Source organism: Macrobrachium nipponense, chromosome 15 (genome assembly GCF_015104395.2).
Source record: "Macrobrachium nipponense isolate FS-2020 chromosome 15, ASM1510439v2, whole genome shotgun sequence".
Classification (NCBI taxonomy): Eukaryota; Metazoa; Arthropoda; class Malacostraca; order Decapoda; family Palaemonidae; genus Macrobrachium; species Macrobrachium nipponense.
Window position 1 is genome coordinate 79,990,246 of NC_087208.1, and position 23,664 is coordinate 80,013,909.

The following is a 23,664-nucleotide window of genomic DNA, read 5'->3' on the forward strand; positions in this document are numbered from 1 at the left end:
TGCCATTATATCTGTGGTCGATGATCCACATCCTCCATAAACTGTATCACGCATTGCACTCACAGCAATTCGTGCTTCAGTAACTGCTTGTGAAGCGGCATGAGTATGCTTACCCAAACTATACAGCAATGTAGGCTCATTATAATTACAAGGCGTGCAAATACGAACCTTGCAGCCTTGATAAAACAGTTCGCATTGCCAACATGTTTTCGTTTTTGCGGGATTATCTTGGTGCTTCTCGTAAACAGTTTTCCTCGCCACACAATTTCTTCTTTCTCTTTTCACTTGTAATAAACTTTAAGGCCATTGTAAATATTCATAACATAAAATGCCTTCAATTATAAATATACTAAACAAGAAATGGCTCTAGCTATTTTATGAAGGTCTCATCAAGGAAAAACTTAAAGAAACAACTATTTAAATCAAATAAACAAAATTTTAAGTACACTTCTGTAAAGATAGTGGTTGTTTAATGAAGAAGGTTCTTTGAAGTAATTACAATTATGTAATGATGGTGGTTGTTTAATTGTGATGGTTGTTTAACAATGATGGTTGTTTAATTTAATTAAACAGAAAGAAGAAGGGGCAAGAGAGACTGAAGATGAGAAAATTTTATTAGATAAAATTTTCGAAGGGTGACATTTTCGTGGGTGGAATTTTCCATGGGTGGAATTTTCTGGGAGGAATTTTCATGTGTGGAATTTTCGTGGGTGGAACTTTCGGACCACAGACTTTAATATGTCTCATTGTGAACCCAATTATTTCCTTAGTTAACAGATTGCTAAAAATCCAGCAATTCTGTTCGTTATTTTCACTTTTTTTCATCGTAATATGAGCTTTACGTTATCTTTTATCAGTGTGAAAACAACGGTAAAATGTGCGCTTTCATGCCCATTAGTGTTGATTAAATTAATTTTCTCTCAGTTTTATCTACGTATGTGTTTGAATTCATATTGAAGTTTGGGAGTTTTACCCATGTTGCCGATGCACAATAATAGTTATTAGCAGCACGAATTCATTATTTTCTCACCTTCAGCTACAACTTTCAGTCTAAATTCAACAGTATATTTCCTTGACAATTTTGTATTCATAACAAGTAAAGTTATTACGTAAAATGATATCAGTACTCTTCTACATAACATCATTTATAACATAACTACAGTAACTGTTTACTATTGTGCGATGGTTAAAATACAAGCAAAACGGATGTTGTTGTTATCAGATTCGGTTGTACTCTTGTTTCAGTAATGTGTCTGGTGACAGTACAGACATGAACTCATGGTATCATACAAGTAATGGGTTTTCTTTGGTACAAAATGAAATTGTTTCTTTCTAAAATAATTACTAGAAAGCACTATTCCACCCCCTAAACAATCAACTAATCACTTGACTTCAGCACAACCATGAAAATTATCCACACAACCTAAAGTGCATCCACTTCCATTTAATATTCTAAGCTCTTAAAATCAACTGTTAATCTTTAAAGGGGTTAACGAGAATGTTATATGTTAAAAGGGTCTTTTATATATTATTCCCTCTGGACATTAAGCATTCCAACTATTCTACCACATGACATACATGCACATCAAGTGAAGAAAAGCATCACCAAAAAAGTTAATGACAAAACACCCATCACTCAAAAATGCTAAGAAATCCAATTCTGTTCTTCAAACAATTCATCACTTACCCTATCTAAAGATGAGTCTCTTGAACTATCCGACTTTTCAAGGGAAACTGTCACGGCTTCTGTGCTCTGCATATCGATGACGGGGGTTCTTTGAGCCCTGATTTGATTTGTGTGTGGATGGGGTGCACTATCCACTTCTGAAATTTGCTGACTTAAGCCAACTGAAACTTCTTTTTCAGTACCACTTTCCAAGCTAACTGCATTAATTGATTGCTCACAGTCATAACTAACACTATCACTACTGCTAACAGAATTCTTAGGGGAGAACTGTCTATCACTGGCATCAGTGTACTCTCCCTCTGAAGAACTAGCATCTGTCCTGTTTTCCATATCTTCTGAGTCAACTTCCCTGTTATAATCATTTTTAACTATGCATTCCCTGTCCACTTCCTCACCTACAGCATCTTTCAATCTTTCCGTATGTACAACCTCATCTCTCTCATCTATATGAATTGTTTGTTCACAGTCTCCATCATTCTTATATCTAATAGGACTAGCATCATCTACAGAGTTACATGCTGCTGAAATGGTTTCAGACAGCTTGGGACCATGGACTGCTAGTACATTACCTACATTACAAACACCATTACCTCTCTCCTCCGCACTGGCAGTAGTTTTTGACTCTGGGGATTTTTCTTCTATGTTACTCTTCTTATCTATTCCTTCAAGTAACTGCAAAGTTACATCCTGAAAGAATGCATAAATTTCATCAGCATAAACCATATCCAAACACACTATATCATCATCATGCATAATAATAATAATAGGTACTGTTAAAAGATATTGCTACATCAGCCAAGTTCATTTTGTGGAAAGTTTTCTCTATCTTCCTTATGATAGCTATTTCTTGAGTAGTACTACAATTAACAAGTAGTGTTCCAATTACAGGTATAATAGGGGTAATCAAATATGGAGAGTAATGTCAATAGAGTTTATTTGTAAAAAACTGAAATAATATTTAATAAGAATATGATAATGCTAATGTTTCTCTTGATTTCAACCAAGCATGATCACAACAAAGGATCAGAGGATCAGAGCAGAATGAAGGTGTTTGTGGGATCTAGTCTACATATATTGGTAGGGCAGCTGGGGATCGGCTGCCTACTGAATTTTCATTGGTCGTTTCTCTGGATCTTGCCCCTCATTGGCCAGAGGGATTTTCACTCAAGCCATTTTCTCTACGCTGGTGGTTTCACTGTTGCAACTATGCGGACTGTCGAGGTTGAGTGGAGGGGCATGACGTAGTGTGACATCACTGCCACTTGAATTTTGATTTGTATACTACCCTCCTCAGTGACTTCACTGTCTTGCAAATTTTCATTGGTTGCTGGGCCAATCGTCCCATCTGGTGTTTCTTCTTAAATTGGTGGGGAGGAAGAGCACATCCTGTGTAGTATTTAATGAGGGCCTTTGGTTTTGGATGAGGAGTGCTTCTAACAGGTGGAGGCATTGTTGTTCGGGAGCCTTTCAGATTAGTATCCGTATGTTTTGGACAATACCATCACGGGAGATGGCTTGATGGTGTGCTGTCCTCGTATAGTTCCTAATAGCTCCTTCCTGCATGTGGCATAAGATCCTTTTTGTCAGTCGCATTGTAGTCATTCCGATACAAGAGGCAGGGTATCCACAGATGGGCCTTGTGAATTGGTAGACTACATTCAACTGTTTTAGGGGGGTCTCTTGCTGACAGGATAAGATTGTTTTTAATTATTAGGTCCCGTGTTCGTCAGTTTTGGTAATAGATGTCAAGTTCTATTTCTTTTCCATTTTCGGTGGGGGTCACTTTATCTTGTATTATTTTCTTTATGATCTCCTCCTCTCGGTGTATAAAATGCATAATGGCCTAACAGAGCTTGATCTTCTCCTGGGTGTGGGGCTGCTTCCCCTCACTCTCGTTTTACCACCGATCCAATGCTGCTCTAATTTCTTTATAGATGTCTATTTGAATACCCATTATTTACAAGCATCTGGGTGACACAGTCAAGTTTTTGGCGGGTGTCCTGCCAAGATGAACAGTGGGCCCTAACTGTAGTGTTCTTGAATCTTGCAGGGCACTCACTGTCACCATTCAAGCACAGGCCGAGGTTCTTCTTCTTAGTATAGACAGAAGTCGTGAGGTCTTCGTTGTTCTTGGAGACAAGAACATCGAGGAAGGGGAGCTTGTCATTACTGCTGAACTCAACAGTGTAGTTCAGCAAGTTGTATTGTTGGAACGCACATATATTTGTGATACTGGAGGGGTTTCCTGATATGTGAGAAGACCCTCTCTCCTCCACTGTTCCCATATAGAAGTTGGCGAACAGGATGCCTAAAGGGGAGAACATTGCGACACCATCCTTCTCCCGGAACATTAGCCTCTATGGGTGGAGAAGGGGGCCTTCTTCATGTAAATCACTAGTAGAGCCCATAGAAATGCCTCAGGGATGTTCAGCTGGGGTGTTGAGTCATCCCAGTTGACGTGGTCCATGATAATATCGATGATTTCATCGACGAGGACGTTCATGAATAATTATTCTACATCCAAACGGAAGTTGCTGTTCCTGGGGAGTCCTGAATTTCTTTTAAGAACTCTGTAGATTACCACATGCTGCACCGGCTAAGGACGTATGGTGTGATTATCTGGTTGAGCCTCTTGGCTAGTCCATAATTAGGGGTGGGCGTTTAACTAATGATGGGGCGGGAATCTGGCTAATGATGGGGCGGAGGGGTTCCGGTTTTATGAGTCTTTAAATCAACATACAGATAACCAAGGCTGTAGTGGAGACTACAGACTTGGTTTTCTGTAAGGTAAATAAATACTAATAAAACTGGAAACCCCATGCCCCATCATTAGCCAGACGCCTGCCCCTACATATGGACTAGACAAAAGGCCCAACCAGATCTTAACACCATACGTCCCCAGCCAATACAGTCAAGAACCCCTGAAAGTCAAATATAGTAGTCTACTAATTCACATGCACCACCCATGGATGCAACGGCTCTTATATCAGAATGACTACAATTCAACTGTCAAAAAGGATCTCATGCCACACACAGGAAGGAGGTTTAGGAACCATACAAGGACAGCACACCATCAAGCCATCTCCCATAGCAGTATTGTCCAAAACACAGATAATCAGAAGGGCTCCCAAACAACGACACTTCCACCTGTTAGAAGCCCTCCTCATCCAAAAATAAAGGCCCTCATTAAATACTACACAGGAGATACTCTTCCTCCCCACCAATTTAAGAAGAAATATCCTTAATGATAATATCAGCCTGAACAGCAACACCAATGCAGGAACACCAGATGAAATGAGCTGCCCAGCAGCCAATGAAAATTCGTGAGAATGTTATCACTGACGAGGGCAGTGTACCAGCCAACCAAAATTCAAGAGGCAGTGACGCCACACTACATCACGCCCTGCCACTCAATGCCAACCCCCTACCTCGAAGATCAGCATGGTTGTAACAGCAAAACCACCAGCTTAAAGAAAATGGCTTGAGTGAAAATCCCTCTAACCAATAAGGGGGGATATTCAGAGAAACGACCAATCAAAATTCAGCAGGCAGCCGACCCCAACCCACCCTGCCCTACCACTATATATGAAATAGATTCCTCAAAACCACCATTCTACTCTGATCCTTCACTGTGATCATGCTCGGTCGAATTCGAGAGAAACGTTAGCATTAAATATTACTTTAGTTTTACAAGTAAACTCTTTGGACATTACTCTCCAGATTTCACTATACCTATTATGCCTGGAATTGTAAGGGTACTTATTAATTGTAGTACCCAAGAGAAAGCTGTCATAAGGAAGACAGAGAAAACTCTCTATAAAATCAATTCGGCTGATGCAGTGATATCTTTTAACCCTTAAACACCTATTGGACATATTTTACGTCTACAAAAATTGTCTGTCGAATGCTTAACCCTTAAACGCCGAAGGGGTATTTTAAAAATCGTCTCCCGTATGCCGGCGACATTCACAAGTGAGCGCCGAAGCAGAAAAAAGTTTTTTTCAAAAAATCACAGCACGCTTAGTTTTCAAGATTAAGAGTTCATTTTTGGCTCCTGGTTTTGTCATTGCCTGAAGTTTAGTATGCAACCATCAGAAATGAAAAAAATATCATTATCATATATAATATTGGATATGACAGCGCGAAAAAAAATTTCATATATAATTGTATACAAATCGCACTGTGAGCAAAACGTTAAAGCTAATGAGTTAATTTTTTTTTTTTTTTTTGTATTTACACTGAATTGCGATCATTTTGGTATATAACGCATTGTAAAACGATCAAGGCAACTCAGAGAAAATATTATCACAAAATGTTGCAAAATGAGGGTAATTGATTGAATATTACTAGACTGTAACTGTTGTAGCATACAATTGCAGTTTTCGACCATTTTGGTCGAGTTAAAATTTACCGATGGTTGAATTTTTTCTATTTATCGTTATTTATATGAAAATATTTCAAAACTGATAAAAGCTACAACCATGGGTTGTTTTTAGTTGTATTCTACATGAAATTGCGCACATTTTCATATATAAAACTTTATGTAATGGCTAATTTAAAATGGTGCCAACATTACGACAATAGGACAAAATAATTTCTGATTTTTTCAGAAGTTACCACGCGGACGTAAGGAAAAAGTTTATTTCATAAATTCACCATAAATCGAAATATTGTGCTAGAGACTTCCAATTTGTTGCAAAATAAAGGTAATTGATTGAATATTACTAGAATGTAAGAATTTTAGCTTACAATTGAGTTTTTTGACCATTTCAGTCAAGTCAAAGTTGACCGAAGGTTGAAATTTTGGCACTTATCGTTATTTATATGAAAATATTTCAAAACTGATGAAAGCTACAACCATGGGTTGTTTTTAGATGTATTCTACATGACATTGCGCACATTTTCATATATAAAACTTTATGTAACGGCTAATTTAAAATGGTGCAAACATTACGACAATCAGACGAAAAAATTTCTGATTTTTTTCGGGAAGAGTTACCGCGCAGACGTAAGGAAAATGTTTTTTTTTTTTTCATAAATTCACCATAAATAGAAATATTGTGCTAGAGACTTCCAATTTGTTGCAAAATAAAGGTAAATGATTGAATATTACTAGAATGTATGAGTTTTAGCTTACAATTGTGTTTTTTGATCATTTCGGTCTAGTTAAAGTTGACCAAAGGTTGATATTTTGGCACTTATCGTTATTTATATGAAAATATTTCAAAACTCATAAAAGCTACAACTATGGGTTGTTTTTGGTTGTATTCTAAATGAAATTGCACACATTTCCATATAAAAAACTTTATGTAACGGCTAATTTAAAATGGTGCAAACATTACAACAATCGGACGAAAAAATTTACGATTTTTTCGGAAGAGCTACCGCGCGGACGTCAGAAAAAAGTTTTATTTCAAAAATTCACCATAAATCGAAATATTGTGCTAGAGACTTCCAATTTGTTGCAAAATGAAGGTAAATGATTGAATATTGCTAGAATATAAGTTTTAGCTTACAATTGCGTTTTTCGACCATTTCGGTAGAGTCAAAGTCGACCAAAGGTTGAAATTTTGGCATTTATCTTTATTTATATGAAAATATTTCAAAACTGATAAAACCTCCAACCATGAGTTGTTTATTGTTGTATTCTACATGAAATTGCACACATTTTCATATATAATACCCCATGTAACACTAATATAAAATGGTGCAAAAATTATGTCAAAGTGACAAAATAATTTCTGAGATGTGTCGCTGATGCCTTTTAGTGCGAGAAGAAAGTAATTGGTGCTTGCGCGCCTGGGTAACGATTGTAAACAAAACAACGCCTTGACCCGTGAGCTCCCAGCATCCCCCAAGGCGCGTGATTCACAAGTTTTTGCCTAGTAGGCCTATAACTATTTTTCCTCAAATTTTTAAAAAAAACTTTTTTTTGTTCACGTACCATACGTCCAATTGGCATCCGACAGACAATTTTCGTCAATGTTTAATACATCCAATCGGCGTTAAAAGGTTAATTGACATAAACTATGTCGACGCTAAAAAGTTTTTTAAATATTCACAGAAAAATAGTTATAGGCCTACATGGTGAAAAATTTTGAATCAAGCACCTTGAGGGATGCTGGGAGTTCATGGATCAAGCTGTTGTTTTGTTTACAAGCGTTACCCAGACGCGCATGCGCAAATTTCTTTCTTCTCGCACTATAAAGCATCAGCGACACATCTCAGAAATTATTTTGTCACCTTGTCATAATTTTTACACCATTTTATATTACCAGTTACATAGAGCTTTATATATAAAAATGTGCAATATTTCATGTAGAATACAACAAAAAACAAGCCATGGTTGTAGCTTTTATCAGTTTTGAAATAATTTCATATAAATAACGATAAGTGCCAAAATTCAACCTTCGGTCAACTTTGACTCCCCCGAAATGGTCGAAAAATGCAATTGTAAGCTAAAACTCTTATATTCTAGTAATATTCAATCATTTACCATCATTTTGCAACAAATTGGAAGTATCTAGCAAAATATTTTGATTATGGTGAATTTAAAAAAAAAACTTTTTCCTTACGTCCGTGTGGTAACTGCCGGAAAAATCAGAAATTCTTTCGTCGGATTGTCGTAATGTTTACGCCATTTTATATTAGCCATTATATGAAATTTTATAGACGAAAATGTGCGCAATTTCATGTAGAATACAATAAAAAACAACTTATGGTTGTAGCTTTTATCAGTTTTGAAATATTTTCATATAAATAACGATAAGTGCAAAAATTTCAACCTTCAGTTAACTTTGATTTGACCGAAATGGTCGAAAAATGCAATTGTAAGCTACTACTCTTACATTCTAGTAATATTCAATCATTTACCTTCATTTTTCAACAAATTGGAAGTCTAGCACAATATATCAATTTATGGTGAATTTTTGAAAAACCTTTTTCCTTACGTCCGTGCCGTAACTGCCGAAAATATCAAAAATTCTTTCGTCAGAAAGCTGTAACGCAAGGACTGTAGTTAAACGATTGTTAGATTATTTTTCTAAGTTTGGTCTGTCTCGTACTATACAGAGTGGTAATGGTAGTAATTTTGTATCCAAATATTTCAAGGATAGAATGAAAGAGTTAGGCATTAAACTCATAACTTCCACACCTTATCATCCCGCATCATAAGGCATTGTGGAGCGGTTTCATCAAACGTTAAAGAGTTGTTTACGGAAATTGTGTAAGAACTTCGAACACGACTGGGAAGAAAAGTTACCATTTGTTCTGTTAGCTTTAGGGTTGGCACCGAACGACACTACAGGATTTAGTCCTTTTGAGCTGGTTTTCAGTCACACCGCTAAAGGTCCTTTGGAAATGCTAAAATGTAACTTAATGCTAATAGAAGGTAGTGAGGACTACATAACTAACCTAGAGTATTATAAAAACAATTTAGGAGATGCTTGGCAACTGGCGGAGGAGAACGAAAGTGCTTGGCAACTAGCAAAAGAGAACGAGAGTGAAAGTCAAGGAGAAACTAAACGGAAACATGATCTTAGAGCAAATGAGACGAGTTTCTGTGTAGGAGATAAAGTTTTAGTACTAATCCAGAAAGAAGGTCCCTCTTTATCTAAGTTCGAAGGTCCTTTTTCAGTGTTAGAGAAGAGGGGAAATATACATTATGTAATTGATATGGGTGAAAGTAGAGCAAAGTGGATGCATGTAAACTTACTTTAGAATTATAAAGAACGCCCCATACCGTGGCCACCGCCAGTGTCCGTAGTAGCGGTGTTACAGAGAGAAATTAGTTTTGAGAAAAACACAAGAGGTGTTTTAGTATTTCAAAGTTTTAAGCAGAGTTCAGAAAATGGAAAAAGTAAGAGGAAAGGATAATGTTGTAGCTGATAGCCTCTCTAGAGATTTTTCAGAATTAGTAGCCTGACGACCGTTTTCAGTTTTGGCACGAGTGGATGTGTGGGGAGAAGTGCGCATGTTTAACTGTATTAAAGCTTTATGCAGAATTGTTCCCCTGCTGTTTGATTCTTGTTTCTCTTTGGAAAAAAATAAAATCAGTTGATTTCATTTTTCTTCTTTTTGGGGAACGTGTCATGGTAATCGCTCTATAGCAAAGTAAAACATATTGAAAGAAAGGAAAATGCATTTTCTTCAAGTAGGGCTGCAGCAAAGAGGCATTCGCGCACGTGTTGAAGGCGCCTGTTCTCATGATTGTTCTAGAATCGTCAGGTGAGGTATGGAACTCAACAGGCGCCGACATGTCGTGAGGAACGCAGCGTATTATGATGCAATATTTCGTTGAGAACCTTCTAAGACGTTCTTGTCATCTTGGGAGCCTATGACGTTCGCTGGTAGGCCCCACCCCCAGGTTGCTGTATATATACGACTGACGAAGTATCAGAGATCAGATCATCAGTGAGAGATCAGAGCAGAGATCATCAGTGAGAGAGCAGAGATCAACAATGAGAGATCATCAGAGAGAGATAAGAGAAGAAGGAACAGACGAAGGATAAAAGAAGAAGGCGTACAAGAGTTTGGTCGAATTCGAGTCAAGTCATCCAGTTAGAGAGAACGACAGAGGTATTTCGACGTTGAGCAAGCCTTCAGAGAAGAAACGTTCTACAAGAATTTTTGAGGAGTTCCTGCCCTTCGAGTATCAAGAATAGACATTGTTTTCTGCAATAAGGAGTCAAGAAGACATTGGAAGTTACAGCTCTCTTTATGTGAAGCAATTGCTTCGAGCATCGTTTTCCGACAGCTGCAAAAACTTGTCAGCAAGTATTTTCATTACCTCATTGTTTCCCCAGTTCACGCATTGTAAAATTTTACTTTTCTTATGTAAATAAGAGAAACCATTCTGCATTTACCTTTGTTAGTAAGCTTGTAAATAAACCTTTGTTCTGTTTGTGTATCTTTCTATATTCGTATCCCCAGTTTCAACTGTTGATGTTGAATTCTCTTTGTTTATTTAATACCTAACCTGGAGCGGACCTCCCAGGGTCCGTGACACCGTTACATAAAGTTTTATATATGAAAATGTGTGCAATTTCATGTAGAATACAACAAAAAAACAACCCATGGTTGTAGCTTTTATCAGTTTTGAAATATTTTCACATAAATCACTATAAGTGCCAAAATTTCAACCTTCGGTCAACATTGACTCGACCAAAATGGTCGAAAAATGCAATTTTAAGCTAAAACTCATACATTCTAGTAATGTTCAATCATTTACCTTCATTTTGCAACAAATTAGAAGTCTCTAGCACAATATTTAGATTTATGGTGAATTTTTGAAAAAACACTTTCCTTACGTCCGCATGGTAACTCTGCAGAAAAAATCAGAAATTCTTTTGTCGAATTGTCAAGTTTGTCGTAATGTTTGCACCGTTTTATATCAGCCGTTACATAAAGTTTTATATATGAAAATGTGCACAATTTCATGTAGAATACAACAAAGAACAATCCATGGTTGTAGCTTTTATCAGTTTTGAAATATTTTCATATAAATAATGATAAATAGAAAATATTCGACCTTCAGTCAACTTTAACTCAACCGAAATGGTCAAAAACTGCTATTGTAAGCTACAACACTTACAGTCTAGTAATATTCAATCAATTACCTTCATTTTGCAACAAATGGGAAGTCTCTAGCGCAATATTTCGATTTATGGTAAATTTTTTAAAACAACTTTTTTTTACGTCCACGAGTTACAAATTCATGCATCATATTGTGATAATATTTTCTCTGTGTTGCTTTGATCATTTTACAATTATTTAGATACCAAAATCATAGCAATTTAGTGTACAATACAACGAAAAAAATTAACTCATTAGCTTTAACCGTTTTGCTCGCAGCACGATTTGTATACAATTATACATGAAATTTTTTTTTTGCACTGTCATATACTATTCCAATATTTATATATGATAATGATATTTTTTTCATTTCTGATGGCTACATACTACAATTCAGGCAATGACAAAAAAAGGAGCCATAAATGAACTCTTAATCTTGAAAACTAAGCGTCCTATGATTTTTTTAGAAAAAAATTTTTCCCGCTTCGGCGCTCACTCCCGAACACCACCGGCATACGGGAGACACTTTCAGAAATACCGGCTTGGCGTTTAAGGGTTAATAGTACCTGTTTAAAAGAGGGTCTTCTACCTGTAAATAATAATAATATGTAATAATAATAATAATAATATAGGCAGTCGCCGGTTATCGGCAGGGGTTTCGTTCTTGGTGGGGTGCTGATAAGCAAATCCGTCATTAACCAAAATTTGACGATTTATGGTGCCACCTGATATCTGGGTTAATAGCGCCATAAATCTCCAATTTTATGGTGGTAGGTAAGTGCCATACAACCAGATTGCTGTTAACCGAGTGTGCCAAAAATCGGGACTGTTTGTTAATATAATAATAATAATAATAACAATAGAATGTTTAACAGCAGCACAAAAGATCAGGTCCTAAGAACCAGATATGTTCAAATAAACGACAGAAGGAAATATCTCACTCATATGGAGGAAGTGCAATATGAAAAACGAGACTATAAACTGCATAGCAAGTAAATGTCTGGCACTTCCACAGAAAGATGGCGTTGTTGGAAGGTATCAGTTTAGCTTCTAGTTTTGTATCCTTGGGTAGTTGGTGTTCTTATCATCCGAGGTATAGAGTGAATGTGTAAAATCCTGACAGATAACTACCAAAGCAGCCCTCCACTGACCAACTTGTAAGATTCCATTGTGTTTTGTTAAGATTTCATTTTTTTATTGTCTTCAGTCTGTTATTACATAATTATATAAATCTTTAAGTTAATGATAGGGGTTCTGATGCAGTGTTAATAATTATATTTACAGAATCCCTCTCTCTTGCCTAATTACTGTTATTGGTCGCCTACATCTGACTCGTACAGTACTGCCTTGCTTGATGTCGGCTCCAATGCAGTGTGTCGCTTACCATCGATTTTCTTATAATGCTGTGAACCTTGTTTAGTTCATATTTACTTTATGACATATCTTGTACATATTGATATAAGGGTATATTTGCTGAAATATAATAATTAAAATATATTTTTGCATTGTAATTGACATCCAATTGAACCTATGTAAATAGCTCATCAAGAGCCAAGGGTAACTTATTAGATCTCATAAGACTAAAATCTTGACCAGACATGACGTTGATTGACAAAATCAAGAAGAAATTATCACTCATTGATGTCGCAATACAATGGGACACAAGCATAGATGAGAGAGAAAAAAAATTTATAAGTATCAAGACCTGAAAATAGAAATAAGAAGGATATGGGATATGCCACTGGAAATTGTACCCATAACCACAGGGACACTAGGCACGATTCCATAATCCCTGAAAAGGAACATGGAAAAACTAGATGCTGAAGTAGCTCCAGAACTCATGCAGAACAGTATGCTTCTAGAAACAGAGCACATAGTAAGAAAAGTGAAGGACTCATAACAAGGCAGGATGCCACCTGGAACCCCACACTATAAAAACACCCAGTCAAATACGATGACTGTGATAGACCAAAACAAAACAAAAAATTATAACTAAAAAATAATAACAATAACATTTTAATACCAAAACGAGCCAACTTTCCTTTTATCTTTCAAATCTCCTATAATCATGACAATCTTGTTTTTCCTAAATGCATTTGAATAAACAGTTTTTGTAAGTAAAGCATAACCCTGGTATTTGCAATAGCTGCTGTGTGCTAAAACAAAAACAAATGTAACAAGTTAATTAACATTAAAAGCAGATGCCATTACTTGGTGCCAGTTATAGTATTCTAAACAACATTTACCATTTTTAGCAAGGTATCCACAATTAGTATGAAATCCATCAGTCTAAGTCAATACTACTAGCCTACATGTTCTTTCATTCTTTCACAATGCTCTTTAAAATAACAAATGGCTTACACATTATCAAAAATATAGGAAAACATCAGTCAAACCTTTGAAACCAGGAAGATTATTCTAATATCAGTAACATTTAAAATCAAAGGTAAAAGAGATGTTTTGATCTAAAATGAAGCTAATGATGTATAACAAGATGCAATAAATACCCTTATAACTGCGAGAAGCGTCTGATTGACAAATGCCCCAGAGTACGATTCCTTTTCTGTAAACTGGGGTTTAAGAGTTCGAAATACTGTGTTCATAACCTTCTTGACAGTAGCAACAACTTCTTCAGAATCTGATGTACTTTTAACGTCACCATTTGAATTCTGTAATGCCGCCTTCTCCCCTTGCAGCTCCTGAATCTGTGCCTAACATAAAATATAACATGTAATGTGAATCAAACTATATCTATATAAATAATATATAAAACTATATCTATATAAATATAATAAAACTAAAGACTGAAATGTAAACTTATTATGCATTCATCATTATTACCTGATACTTGGAAACCTGCTCACTAAGATCCTGTCTAACTTCAGCATTCAAAGCCTGCTGTTCAGCTAACTCTTCCTCCAACTGGAAAAAAATTAAAGTACTAGTTAACTCTATATGTTCACTTAATTGGTTTATGCTAAAAGATGATGTATCTTGCTTTGAAAACATCCTTATAAAGCTTAAAACATACAAAAAACTTAGACCTATCAAATGTACCCTGTGCCATTATCTTAAGACTGAAATAACATGAAAATTTTGTTATACGTACAGTATTACACTCTGTAAATCAACAAAGGTTGTGATATACAGGGTCAACTCAAGGTATCTGTAATTCAGGAAGTTGCCTGAGACGCCATGTGGCAGGGGGAGCCATGGTTCGGGATCTTCCAAATAAAAATGATAAAATGTGAAGATGATAAACAGAAATAAAAAAACATTTAAAAATTCTTGAGTGCAGTAAAATTCACTAGAACCTGATTATTAATTCTTTCTGTTATGGTGATCGATCACAAACTTTGAAAAACAACAGACAAAAACAAAGAATCCTAGAAGCTCTCGATGAACTTTCGGAGATGCTTGCTTCTGATCCTACTATGCGACATGAAGTAGAGACTTGTAACAAAAGAGTAATGATGAATGTCTCGTGCGATGTCTCAGAGAGTAAATGTTGTCAGCAAAACTATTTGAATGAGTACATTAACAAGATTCTAAATCCAGATGATCCAGAAAAGAACTTTAAAAATCCTGCGTTCAGTGTAATATTTGACTGAGCTATTAATTTTTTTATCAGATAGCTTTGAACAGTTACAAATTTTTATCAGATAACTTTGAACAGTTACAAAGTTTCAATAACATACTGGGAATATAACCTCAACGACCTGCCAGATGAAAATAAACTCAAAGTAGCATTTCAAGGTTTGGAGGATAAGTTAAGACCAAGAAAATAGTGATATTAATGGATGTAGTCTTTTGACTGAAGTGGATGCTACAAAGGAATTGTTTCCTAAAGATGTAAAGCTTCCAAAATAAGCCGTTACATTCATAAACATTAATGAGTTACATGACGTCAAGCCAAATTTGTGGATTGCATTAAGAATAATGCTTACAATTCCTATTACTGTGCCATCAGAGAGAGAAGCTTTAGTAAACTAAAGCTTATAAAGACATATTCATGGTTGTCCATGACTAAAGACATTAAATTCTTTGTCAATTTTGCCAACAGAAAACAACCTTGTAAAGAAGGTAGATAAAAATGTTTTAGGTAGAATAATGAATGCTTGTCAGTATCTGTTCATTTGTTCATATTTTTACTAGAAGAAAATTTATTAGTTACAGTTCTTATCGTCATAAACATATAGAATATAGTATGCTTCTCAGTTTGTTCAGATTCTTACACATTTAAATACCATTTAGTTTGTTTATAATTAGTTTTTCTTATAATTTTTTTAACTACTACTTAATTTCCTTTCTTTTGTTTTGTACCATGATTGGAATATGCTAATTTGTCAGCATTCGTTAGTTGTCCAACTTAGACTGATTGTTGAATATATGTAACAAATTTTATTGTTTCATTTTTTTTTAATGGCAATTTATTTACAAGAAAGGTAAATGAAAACTAGATACCATTAGGGTCTAGAAAAACTTCCCTTCAATTTGTTCCGATTCTGTGCTGATTTGAAGGCCTTATTTTTTACTTGTTTTCAACTTAATATGAACCCCATTAATTCAGTACCTTTTCTTTTTTAAGCTAATTTTGTCATCATTCATTGCCTGTCTTAATGAGTTTGATTGTGGATTTATTTATAACTCACTAGCTAAGGTGTAACTTAATGCTGAAGAGCTACAGCCTCTGTTGCTTACACAGTTCTGCAGAAGCCATAGTACATACAGGTATCTAGAAGATTAACCGTACCCTTCCTTCGGACTTTCACTCAACCATCCTCCACTCAGTGTTTGTAACTATGTATGTTATAATAAAAGGATTTGAAACCTTGATACCATCTTTGAACTGTCTTCTTGGGATCATATATTCTAATAAACTATTTATTCTACATTTTCAGTTTTTTCCTTGTGAAATAAAAATATACTTGTAAGGGCACAGAAGTTCAGCTTGCCTGGGGATCCAGGTATATCATAATACATTATAATATACCTGGCCCTGTGATTTTCTTACACTCTTCATCTTTTTTTTCAGTGTTATATAAACCATTATAATAAAATTAACAAAACTATGCAACAGCTTTAGTCTCACTGACATGTAAACCTCCCATTTACTTAAAGTTCAACTTCCTTCCCCAAACTCGCACATTGAGGTTTGTTACTGTCTGCAGAATAGTATAATCAAATTCCTAAAAAAGTACCTTGTTACAAGGAATTCTGTATATTTCAAACCATGTCTGACCAAATGGATTCAGACATTAACCAAAACTATACCAGGAAAACTAAGGAAAGCACACAGGACATTAATCCACCACACACCAGCATCGACAATGCAGCGTCTATTCAATGCGTTGCCAGCTCATCTGAGGAACATATCAGGAGTGAGAGTAGATGTGTTTAAGGATAAGCTCGACAAATATCTAAGCTGCATCCCAGACCATCCAAGATTGGAAGATGCAAAATATACCGGAAGATGCATTAGCAATTCTCTGGTAGACACTAGAGGTGCCTCACACTGAGGGACCTGGGGAAACCCAAATGGTCTGTAAGGTCTGTAAGGTATACCCCTACCTGTGGCAACAGAGAGGGAGAGGCACCCACTCTATTGGCGGCTCCCACTGCCTCTGCCCCTCGCACCCCTTCCTGGTTTGAATCCTCTGGATTGAAAGGGGCATTACTGTTAGACGGACTTGGCTTGTGAGGTTGCCTGTGGAACCTTCAACGCCGTCAAGTTCTTACCGTTTCTCACTGGTGCCGGTCTTCTCATCTGCTTCGAGCTCTTGCTTCTGAAATCGACACCACTTGGTGTACTAACCTGTCCTTGGTATTAGCTCTTCAGTGGTCGATTGCCTCCTCCAACTCTGTCCTTGGAAACAGGAACTGTGATTCCAAGATATCGCCATTCCTGAGGGCCGATACCGAGTCAGATCTAGTCCGTTAGCTACCTTGGAGAGTGCTGCGTCTCTCCTGGCTAACAGAAGATTGGCCCATAAGTTCCCACTCAGGTGAGCTAAGTGTGAGATCGCCCTGGCTCCCGACCGCAGGATCCTCGTGAGTGACAAAGGGTTCACTGCTCAACTTGCTGCACTTTCAGATGCTATCCTGGCTATGGTGGTGGACCACCAGTCCAGCCAAGACACCGTTTGAAAGATGGATACCGCTGTAATCTCCATTGTCAGTGCCTCCTGGGAAGAAAGTACTGGGCCTATTGACCTAACCTGTTCCAAGGTAAGGCCCGGTTTCAGGCAAATCACGTCAGGGTTAAGATGGCAAAGCATTAAGTGAGCTATGTTGGTTGAGTAATATTCCCTATGACAACCAAGGGGAGGTGCAAGAAACTTGCCCGCAGTGAACAATCCCAGTCTGCCACCAGTTCATTTATCTTGTGCAACACTGATTGTGCGTATTGCAACAGTGGTAGCTTGAACGAAGTCTTCAGAGGTTGTCTGGCCCCCTGTAGGGGCTCTATACCTGTCAGCGCCATTGTTGATTGTGGTTGCATTCTACCTTCCAGGTTATTGAACTTTCTAATGAGCCCAATTACCTCTGTATGAGGTGTTGAAGTTAGTCTTGTCCATATCCTCCCTGCTTTCTTCTATGCTCAACAATGCAGCTCTTGTGTGATTGAGGGTGCTCCACATTCTCCTGTCCTTGATGGAGTCGGCCAAGCCCATACGACCCCAGGCCCGGTCCTCACAAGGATTCATGAATCCTTCCGTGTTCACGTTCGTGTAATGGATCGTGTACATGCACACCGCGTCCACGTCTGTGTAACAGATCACGTCCGCTGACATGTGAGGGACTAGGAGTTCATTCCCGAGAGGAAGAATGTGACTGCTCCCTGGATAAGGAGCTTCTCCAATGATCCTCAATACTCCCAGTTGAGTCAAGCTTCAATCTCTTGGTCGGCGCCCTCTGGTCCTTGCAGCGACGAATAGGAACAGAGGATGGTGAAGCTGGAGAAGCAACCTCTGCTCTACATCTTGCATATGCGCTGACGCATGTCTGTTGGTAGGAGAGACATTCCTATCACTTTCCCCACTAAAACGATTGCAGACATCATCTGGAGACACCAGGGAAGATGATGAAGCTAAGCTTCCTTGATGGAAACAAGATGAGGAAGCCTTCCTTCCCCATCCTCACTCCCTACCTCCCCCTCCCTCCGCGTACGCGTCCGTGATCGTTGAGGGGATGTAGGGGAGATGCTCCTCTCACTTGTTGAGGAAGCCACAAAGTCCTTGACTCTCCAGTGTTTTGTTCATTGCGCCAGAGGGGAGACAACGGTGTCGGGGACGCAGTTCTTTTCCTTCCTACGGCCTTTCATTGCCTTCGCTGGGGGATGGCTGCCTTCCTCTTAATGCCCTTCCTCTTCAGAGCTAAGGCCACTAGCTTACTCTCCAACACTGACTCCAGTCTATTGCAAAGCGACTGAAACAGTGTCTCAGACATCTCTTTGCGAGTGGACGAGGACGCCATGGCCGGGAGGGATGACATCATTGGTCTTGAAAGATGGCTGCTTGCTGCCTCTGACACTATGGGATGGGCGGATGAATTGAGTGACGTCATGGTCTCTCCCAACCCAGAATGAGTTGCTTGACTCCGCGGCGGAGGAATACGGTAGCAAACGTGATGACCTCATCTGCCCGGAGGTGGAGGGGTCCCTGAGGTCCCGCATAGAAGAGACCTGGTGGTGGGGGGACTGTTACGGGGGTAGGAGGAGGGGTCCATGATTCCAGAAAATGCAACAACAACCCCTCCCAGGATGGAGGATCCCATAGCCCCAGCGATGCCCACAGCACCACCATCTTGGGTGCTCGTTCATCCTGAAGCAATATTACCATTAGGGAACATGAAGGAGAAGGAGTTGAATTAAATAAAAGATTGTTGATTCCTCCTCCCGATACTTCCACTGACGAATCAATGGAAGAAAAGAGAGGAGATCTAACTACCATAGTACCATCCCCTGCCTGAGAGTTGATCGGCTAAGCTGTTGAATCTTGATGAGGAGGGGAGAATCCCTCCCACAACGGAAGCATCGATGTTCTACGATGTTCTCTCTTATTGTAGAACAGCTTCCACTGAGAGATAGGCCATGCCCAACACTCTACACAGGGGTTGGTCACTGTACAAACGTTTGCTCAACACCTATTGCATGTCGAATATTGGTCGGTTGCTATGGAAGCCAAAAACCTTGATCAGGGGAATCCGGGCACATACACTGACAAGTCTTTGAAGATCCATGGGAATCCATAACTAAAAGTACGCAAACACCCACACACAATGAGAAATAAAGGGCAAAACAAAGGACTGGCTTGGCGGAGAAAGTGAAAGCGTACGTATCTCCAAGGCAGTCAGGAAAAGACTGACTAGTCAAGCCGTACATGCGTGGATTCCAGCCAGACAACACATTGGACGATCAGGGTTGCCAGAGGTCGCAGATTCCTTGCTTTTCAATCTTAGATTGATCCGACCTTTTACCAGCTTGCATGGGAAATAATCCTATTGTTAAGACCGAGGGTTTGTTCTGCATATGAATAGAGCTTTGATATATATTTGAAAGGTAGGTGGGCCTCCTCAACAAAATTTAGATCATATACATAAAGTATGTGTATGTATGGAAAATGTATCTGAACATATATTATGTGCATACATATACATATTTTTGGATGTTTTTATATGAAACTCCTTTAAAACTTATTTTTAAGAGTCCTATTTAATTATTTCTGGGCTCAGTTCGTGTCGCTGTGTGAAATAATCCTTAAGTTCATTATTTCAAAGGTAAATGATCTAACACATACCAGAGAAAAAACAAATTCAAGAGGATGTCAGTATAACTGACTCGCTCACTCTAATAAAAAGAGAGTGTCGGTATGGTAACGGGCGAGTGAGACCACTACCACGAACCCATTGCCATTTAGAACTCTCCTACATCAAAATCCCCACCTGCGAGAGCCAATCCATAGGCGGAGACGGCCACTACTACTACTACTACCCATGCCACGCGGACTGCAGCGCCTCTAGTGGTCATCCTTTTTCGTTAGCTTCAACTGGTAACACGTGCCTTCCTTTTGCTCGTGTTGTGCCTGCTTTCGTAAGATTTATTATCACCATGGAACGTGCCGCTATCGCCGCAGCTAAGTTAAGTACCCTGAAAAGGTTTGGATTTAGTTTTTGTCAGCCAGGAACCTGTATTTTCCGTTTTTAGGTCCAAATACGGTCGCCTGGTCTGACGCATGGCGGCCATCGGCTCGCCTCATGCTTGGTTAGGCGTCTTAGTCCTCCATACTGGGACGTCTTCCTATATTTTAGCCTTCCATGGGTTATAGGTTACGTGTTACTTTAGTTCGCTTTTAAGATTTTGCATCGTATTACGTCCTTTTAGGGAATTCACAGCCATGCCTTAGATATAGTTCATGCATGCATGTCTCTTTGTCTAGGTGTTTAGGCGCTAGAGTGTTCGAATTTCTAGTCCGGCATCCTGGCCTTTGCTCTTCGTATCGGCTTTAGCTAGCTTTTGAGTAGTTGACTGGTTCCTCGGAACTAGCCTTCTCCTCCTGGACTTCTTTTTCTCTCACTCGTGTTTTCCCTCTCTCTCTCTCTCTTTTTGTTACGATGTGATGATATTTATGTTTATTTGGGTTAGCGGCTAGGGCGACCTGTGCCTAGGCGGTTTTGTTGCATTATATTCATATACAGTTTGTTGCATTTCCGTTCCCTGGTACATTGAGTTCATGTGGTCTTGGCCTAGTCAGTTTTGTTGCTTTATCACTCCTTGGTCCACTAGCGATCGCATGGTCCCTCTGGTCGCCCTAGCTCCAGTTCCCTTCCTCCCCTCCTGTGCGGTAAGGGGGGGTCTGTCCGGGCTCGCTTTGGTCGCTATGGCAACCTTTCGAGCTTCTCCCATCTCCTCTCCCAGTAAGGGAGGGGGGTCCCGGGAGCGCGGGACAGCTGGGATTCTGGCGGACATCGTTTTTGCCTCGGGCCCTGGGGGAGCTCGGGTGTTGTGGCAGGGGGGTAGGGGGTTGGCCACCCCTCCCACTGACTGCTCCGGCCTCCTCCGGTGTGCACCGTAGAGTTTGATCTCCCTCCCCTTCCTTGGTCTCCCCCGTCTTCAATGGTTGGGACACCTGCTTGTATTAATCCGGGTGCCCCGGCGGTTGCGGTGGGGGATACATAAAGCCAGTCGGTCCTATATGCTTACCCAATTTCTTCTTTCCACTATCGGCGGAGCGCCTGCTCGCTATCCGGGCTCTCCGCTAGTACGTAGTAGGTTTTACTACTATTATTGTGACATCCTCCTCTGTTCTCCGGCGTGTAGTTGCTTTACATGGGTGTATAAAAACATCTGGTTGTTTCATTTTCTTCTCTCCGGTGTACACAGGAGGTTCTAACCAGATATGAAAGTCTCAGACTTTCCCACACACGTAGTTCAGGGGAGGATGATACCCAACCTTTTATATACTCCGGCATGCAACGGAGTACTATAGTAGTACTGTAAGTGTTTTATGTTGATAATCATGTATCTTTTCAATTACAGGCTACTAACTGTCAGGAGGCGGAGTGTAACGCCGTCCTCCAGGACCCCTGTGGCCATGAAGTATGCAGGACCCACGGTCCTTGTGCTACCCGCCACGAGGACCTGACTGTTTGGCATCACGAGGCTTGCACCATTTGCTACGACCTTGTGAGCCAATTCTTGGATGGAGTTAGTATATATCGATATAGGTTACTCTCGTCCATTATGAGTTACATGCTGCTACCTTTCCTAGTGTTAAGTTTTGTTGGTTCATATTCTATTTTGTTAATAATTCGTCCTCGGGGCTTCGGTGTAAGGACTACAATGACCCTCTCTTTCAGGCTGCCGCCGTTAAAGAAGTCGTGTTGGCTACCCTGAAGGCCTGGGTAGGCGGCTTCAGGAAAAACGCCCCCAAAGGATAGCCCTATATCCTTGATAAGAAGTTGGCTGTCCAGATCTTCCCCGGTGGCAAGGCAACTGGGTATGTGGATCCCGCCGCGGCAGCTCCGACAATTGCATCCATCCAGCAGCAGGTGGAGCAAGCCTTGGTTGGAGAGGGTAGCCAGGACATCGTGGCGGACGTGGCCACACTCGACCTTAATTTAGAGCCTATGACAGTAGGTGCTGAGGATCTATTAGTTGAGGTAGGTTTGTTGGGCGCTCAAGGGCTTCCCTTGGGTGCACCTGGATCTTCTTCCCCTGTACCTTCTTCCTCTTCATTCCAAGGCTTTACGGGATCAGAGATCCCTACTAGTACACCTGCTCTATCTGTGCCCCCTAAGGTGAAGGGACACAGAGAGCAGAAGACCCTACAGAAGACAGCGTCCAAAAGACCGTCGTCTTCTTCTTCTCGTAAGTCTTCGGCGTCCCATACCGAAGCAGTGAAAGTGAAGTCCGAGCCTTCACACTCTAGAGGGTCACGAGGCAAGTCCTCTAAGGAGAAGGTCCGCGCTCCAGCCGAGCCTGTACCTTCTCCCGTTGCTGCCGGAACTCCTCCGGTGACTCCTGCCGGGGTCACGGCACCTAGTGCCTTCGACCCCGCTGCCTTTTCGGCAGGTGTCTTACAGCAAGTAGGCGAGATGGTCGGATCGCTCGGTACGAGGTTTGAGCAGATGTTTGCTCAAATCTCTAATACGCTAAATCAGTCAGGTCAGTCCATTCAAAACCTGTCTGAGCGTGTATCAGACCACGACAATCGCCTGGCTGGCCTGAACCAGATTCCTCAGGCCGACCCTCCAGTAGCAGGAACTGGTCTTGCCCAGTTACCAGCATACGACACCCTTCACGCATTTTCCATGAGTAATCCTTGGAGGGTAGCAGCCTATGCTCCCTTCAAGGATGGCATGATCTCAATCCCGGAATGTGGAACAAGAAGGATCGAGGACTTCGAGTTCCACCCTGCCGGATTGACTCCGCCTTTCATGGGTTATGCAAGGCTGACAGAGACAGCTCTCAATAGGGAAGACAAAATCCCTAGAGAAACTGTCCTGTACAGTAGGGACCAAGCCCAGAGGGAATGGGTACATTGCTTGGAGGACTGGGATTGCTCCAACACCAGACTCCAAGCCTTCAAAAGCCCTTTTACCATCTTTGCCACAGAGGAGGAGGCACCACTCCCCTTTACGACAAAACTGATGGAAACTACTATGCAAGCGGCTATGAAGGACGAACCTCTCCCACAGCTCAAGGAAGCAGACCCTACATCTCCTCTCTTCCCGGCGTTCGGAGACCTGTGGGAGAACCTGCCGGCTACCTTCACGGTAGGTAAGTTGAAACCGGACTGTGCCATGGAACAGTTCGGGGACAAGCTGCCTAGACTGCCTGAAAACCTCATTCAGGCAGAGTTCGATGCAAGGACCAGGCTTGGGAGGACGCTCAACTCCTTGGT

The 23,664-nt window shown here is 39.9% G+C and overlaps 2 protein-coding genes across 2 annotated transcripts in view; one reads left to right on the forward strand and one right to left on the reverse strand.

Moving 5' to 3' along the window:
• The window catches only part of LOC135226729 (uncharacterized), a 149,911-nt gene that overhangs the window by 101,734 nt on the left and 24,513 nt on the right, over positions 1 to 23,664 (forward strand). The window lies entirely within an intron of this gene.
• Positions 503 to 23,664, reverse strand: part of LOC135195083 (FK506-binding protein 15-like) — a gene marked incomplete at its 5' end in the record, with an annotated part of 30,290 nt that continues 7,128 nt past the window's right edge. The window contains 3 exon segments of the mRNA XM_064221461.1: positions 503 to 2,374; positions 13,768 to 13,971; positions 14,102 to 14,182. Of these exon segments, the coding sequence (XP_064077531.1) occupies positions 1,646 to 2,374; positions 13,768 to 13,971; positions 14,102 to 14,182 (1,014 nt within the window).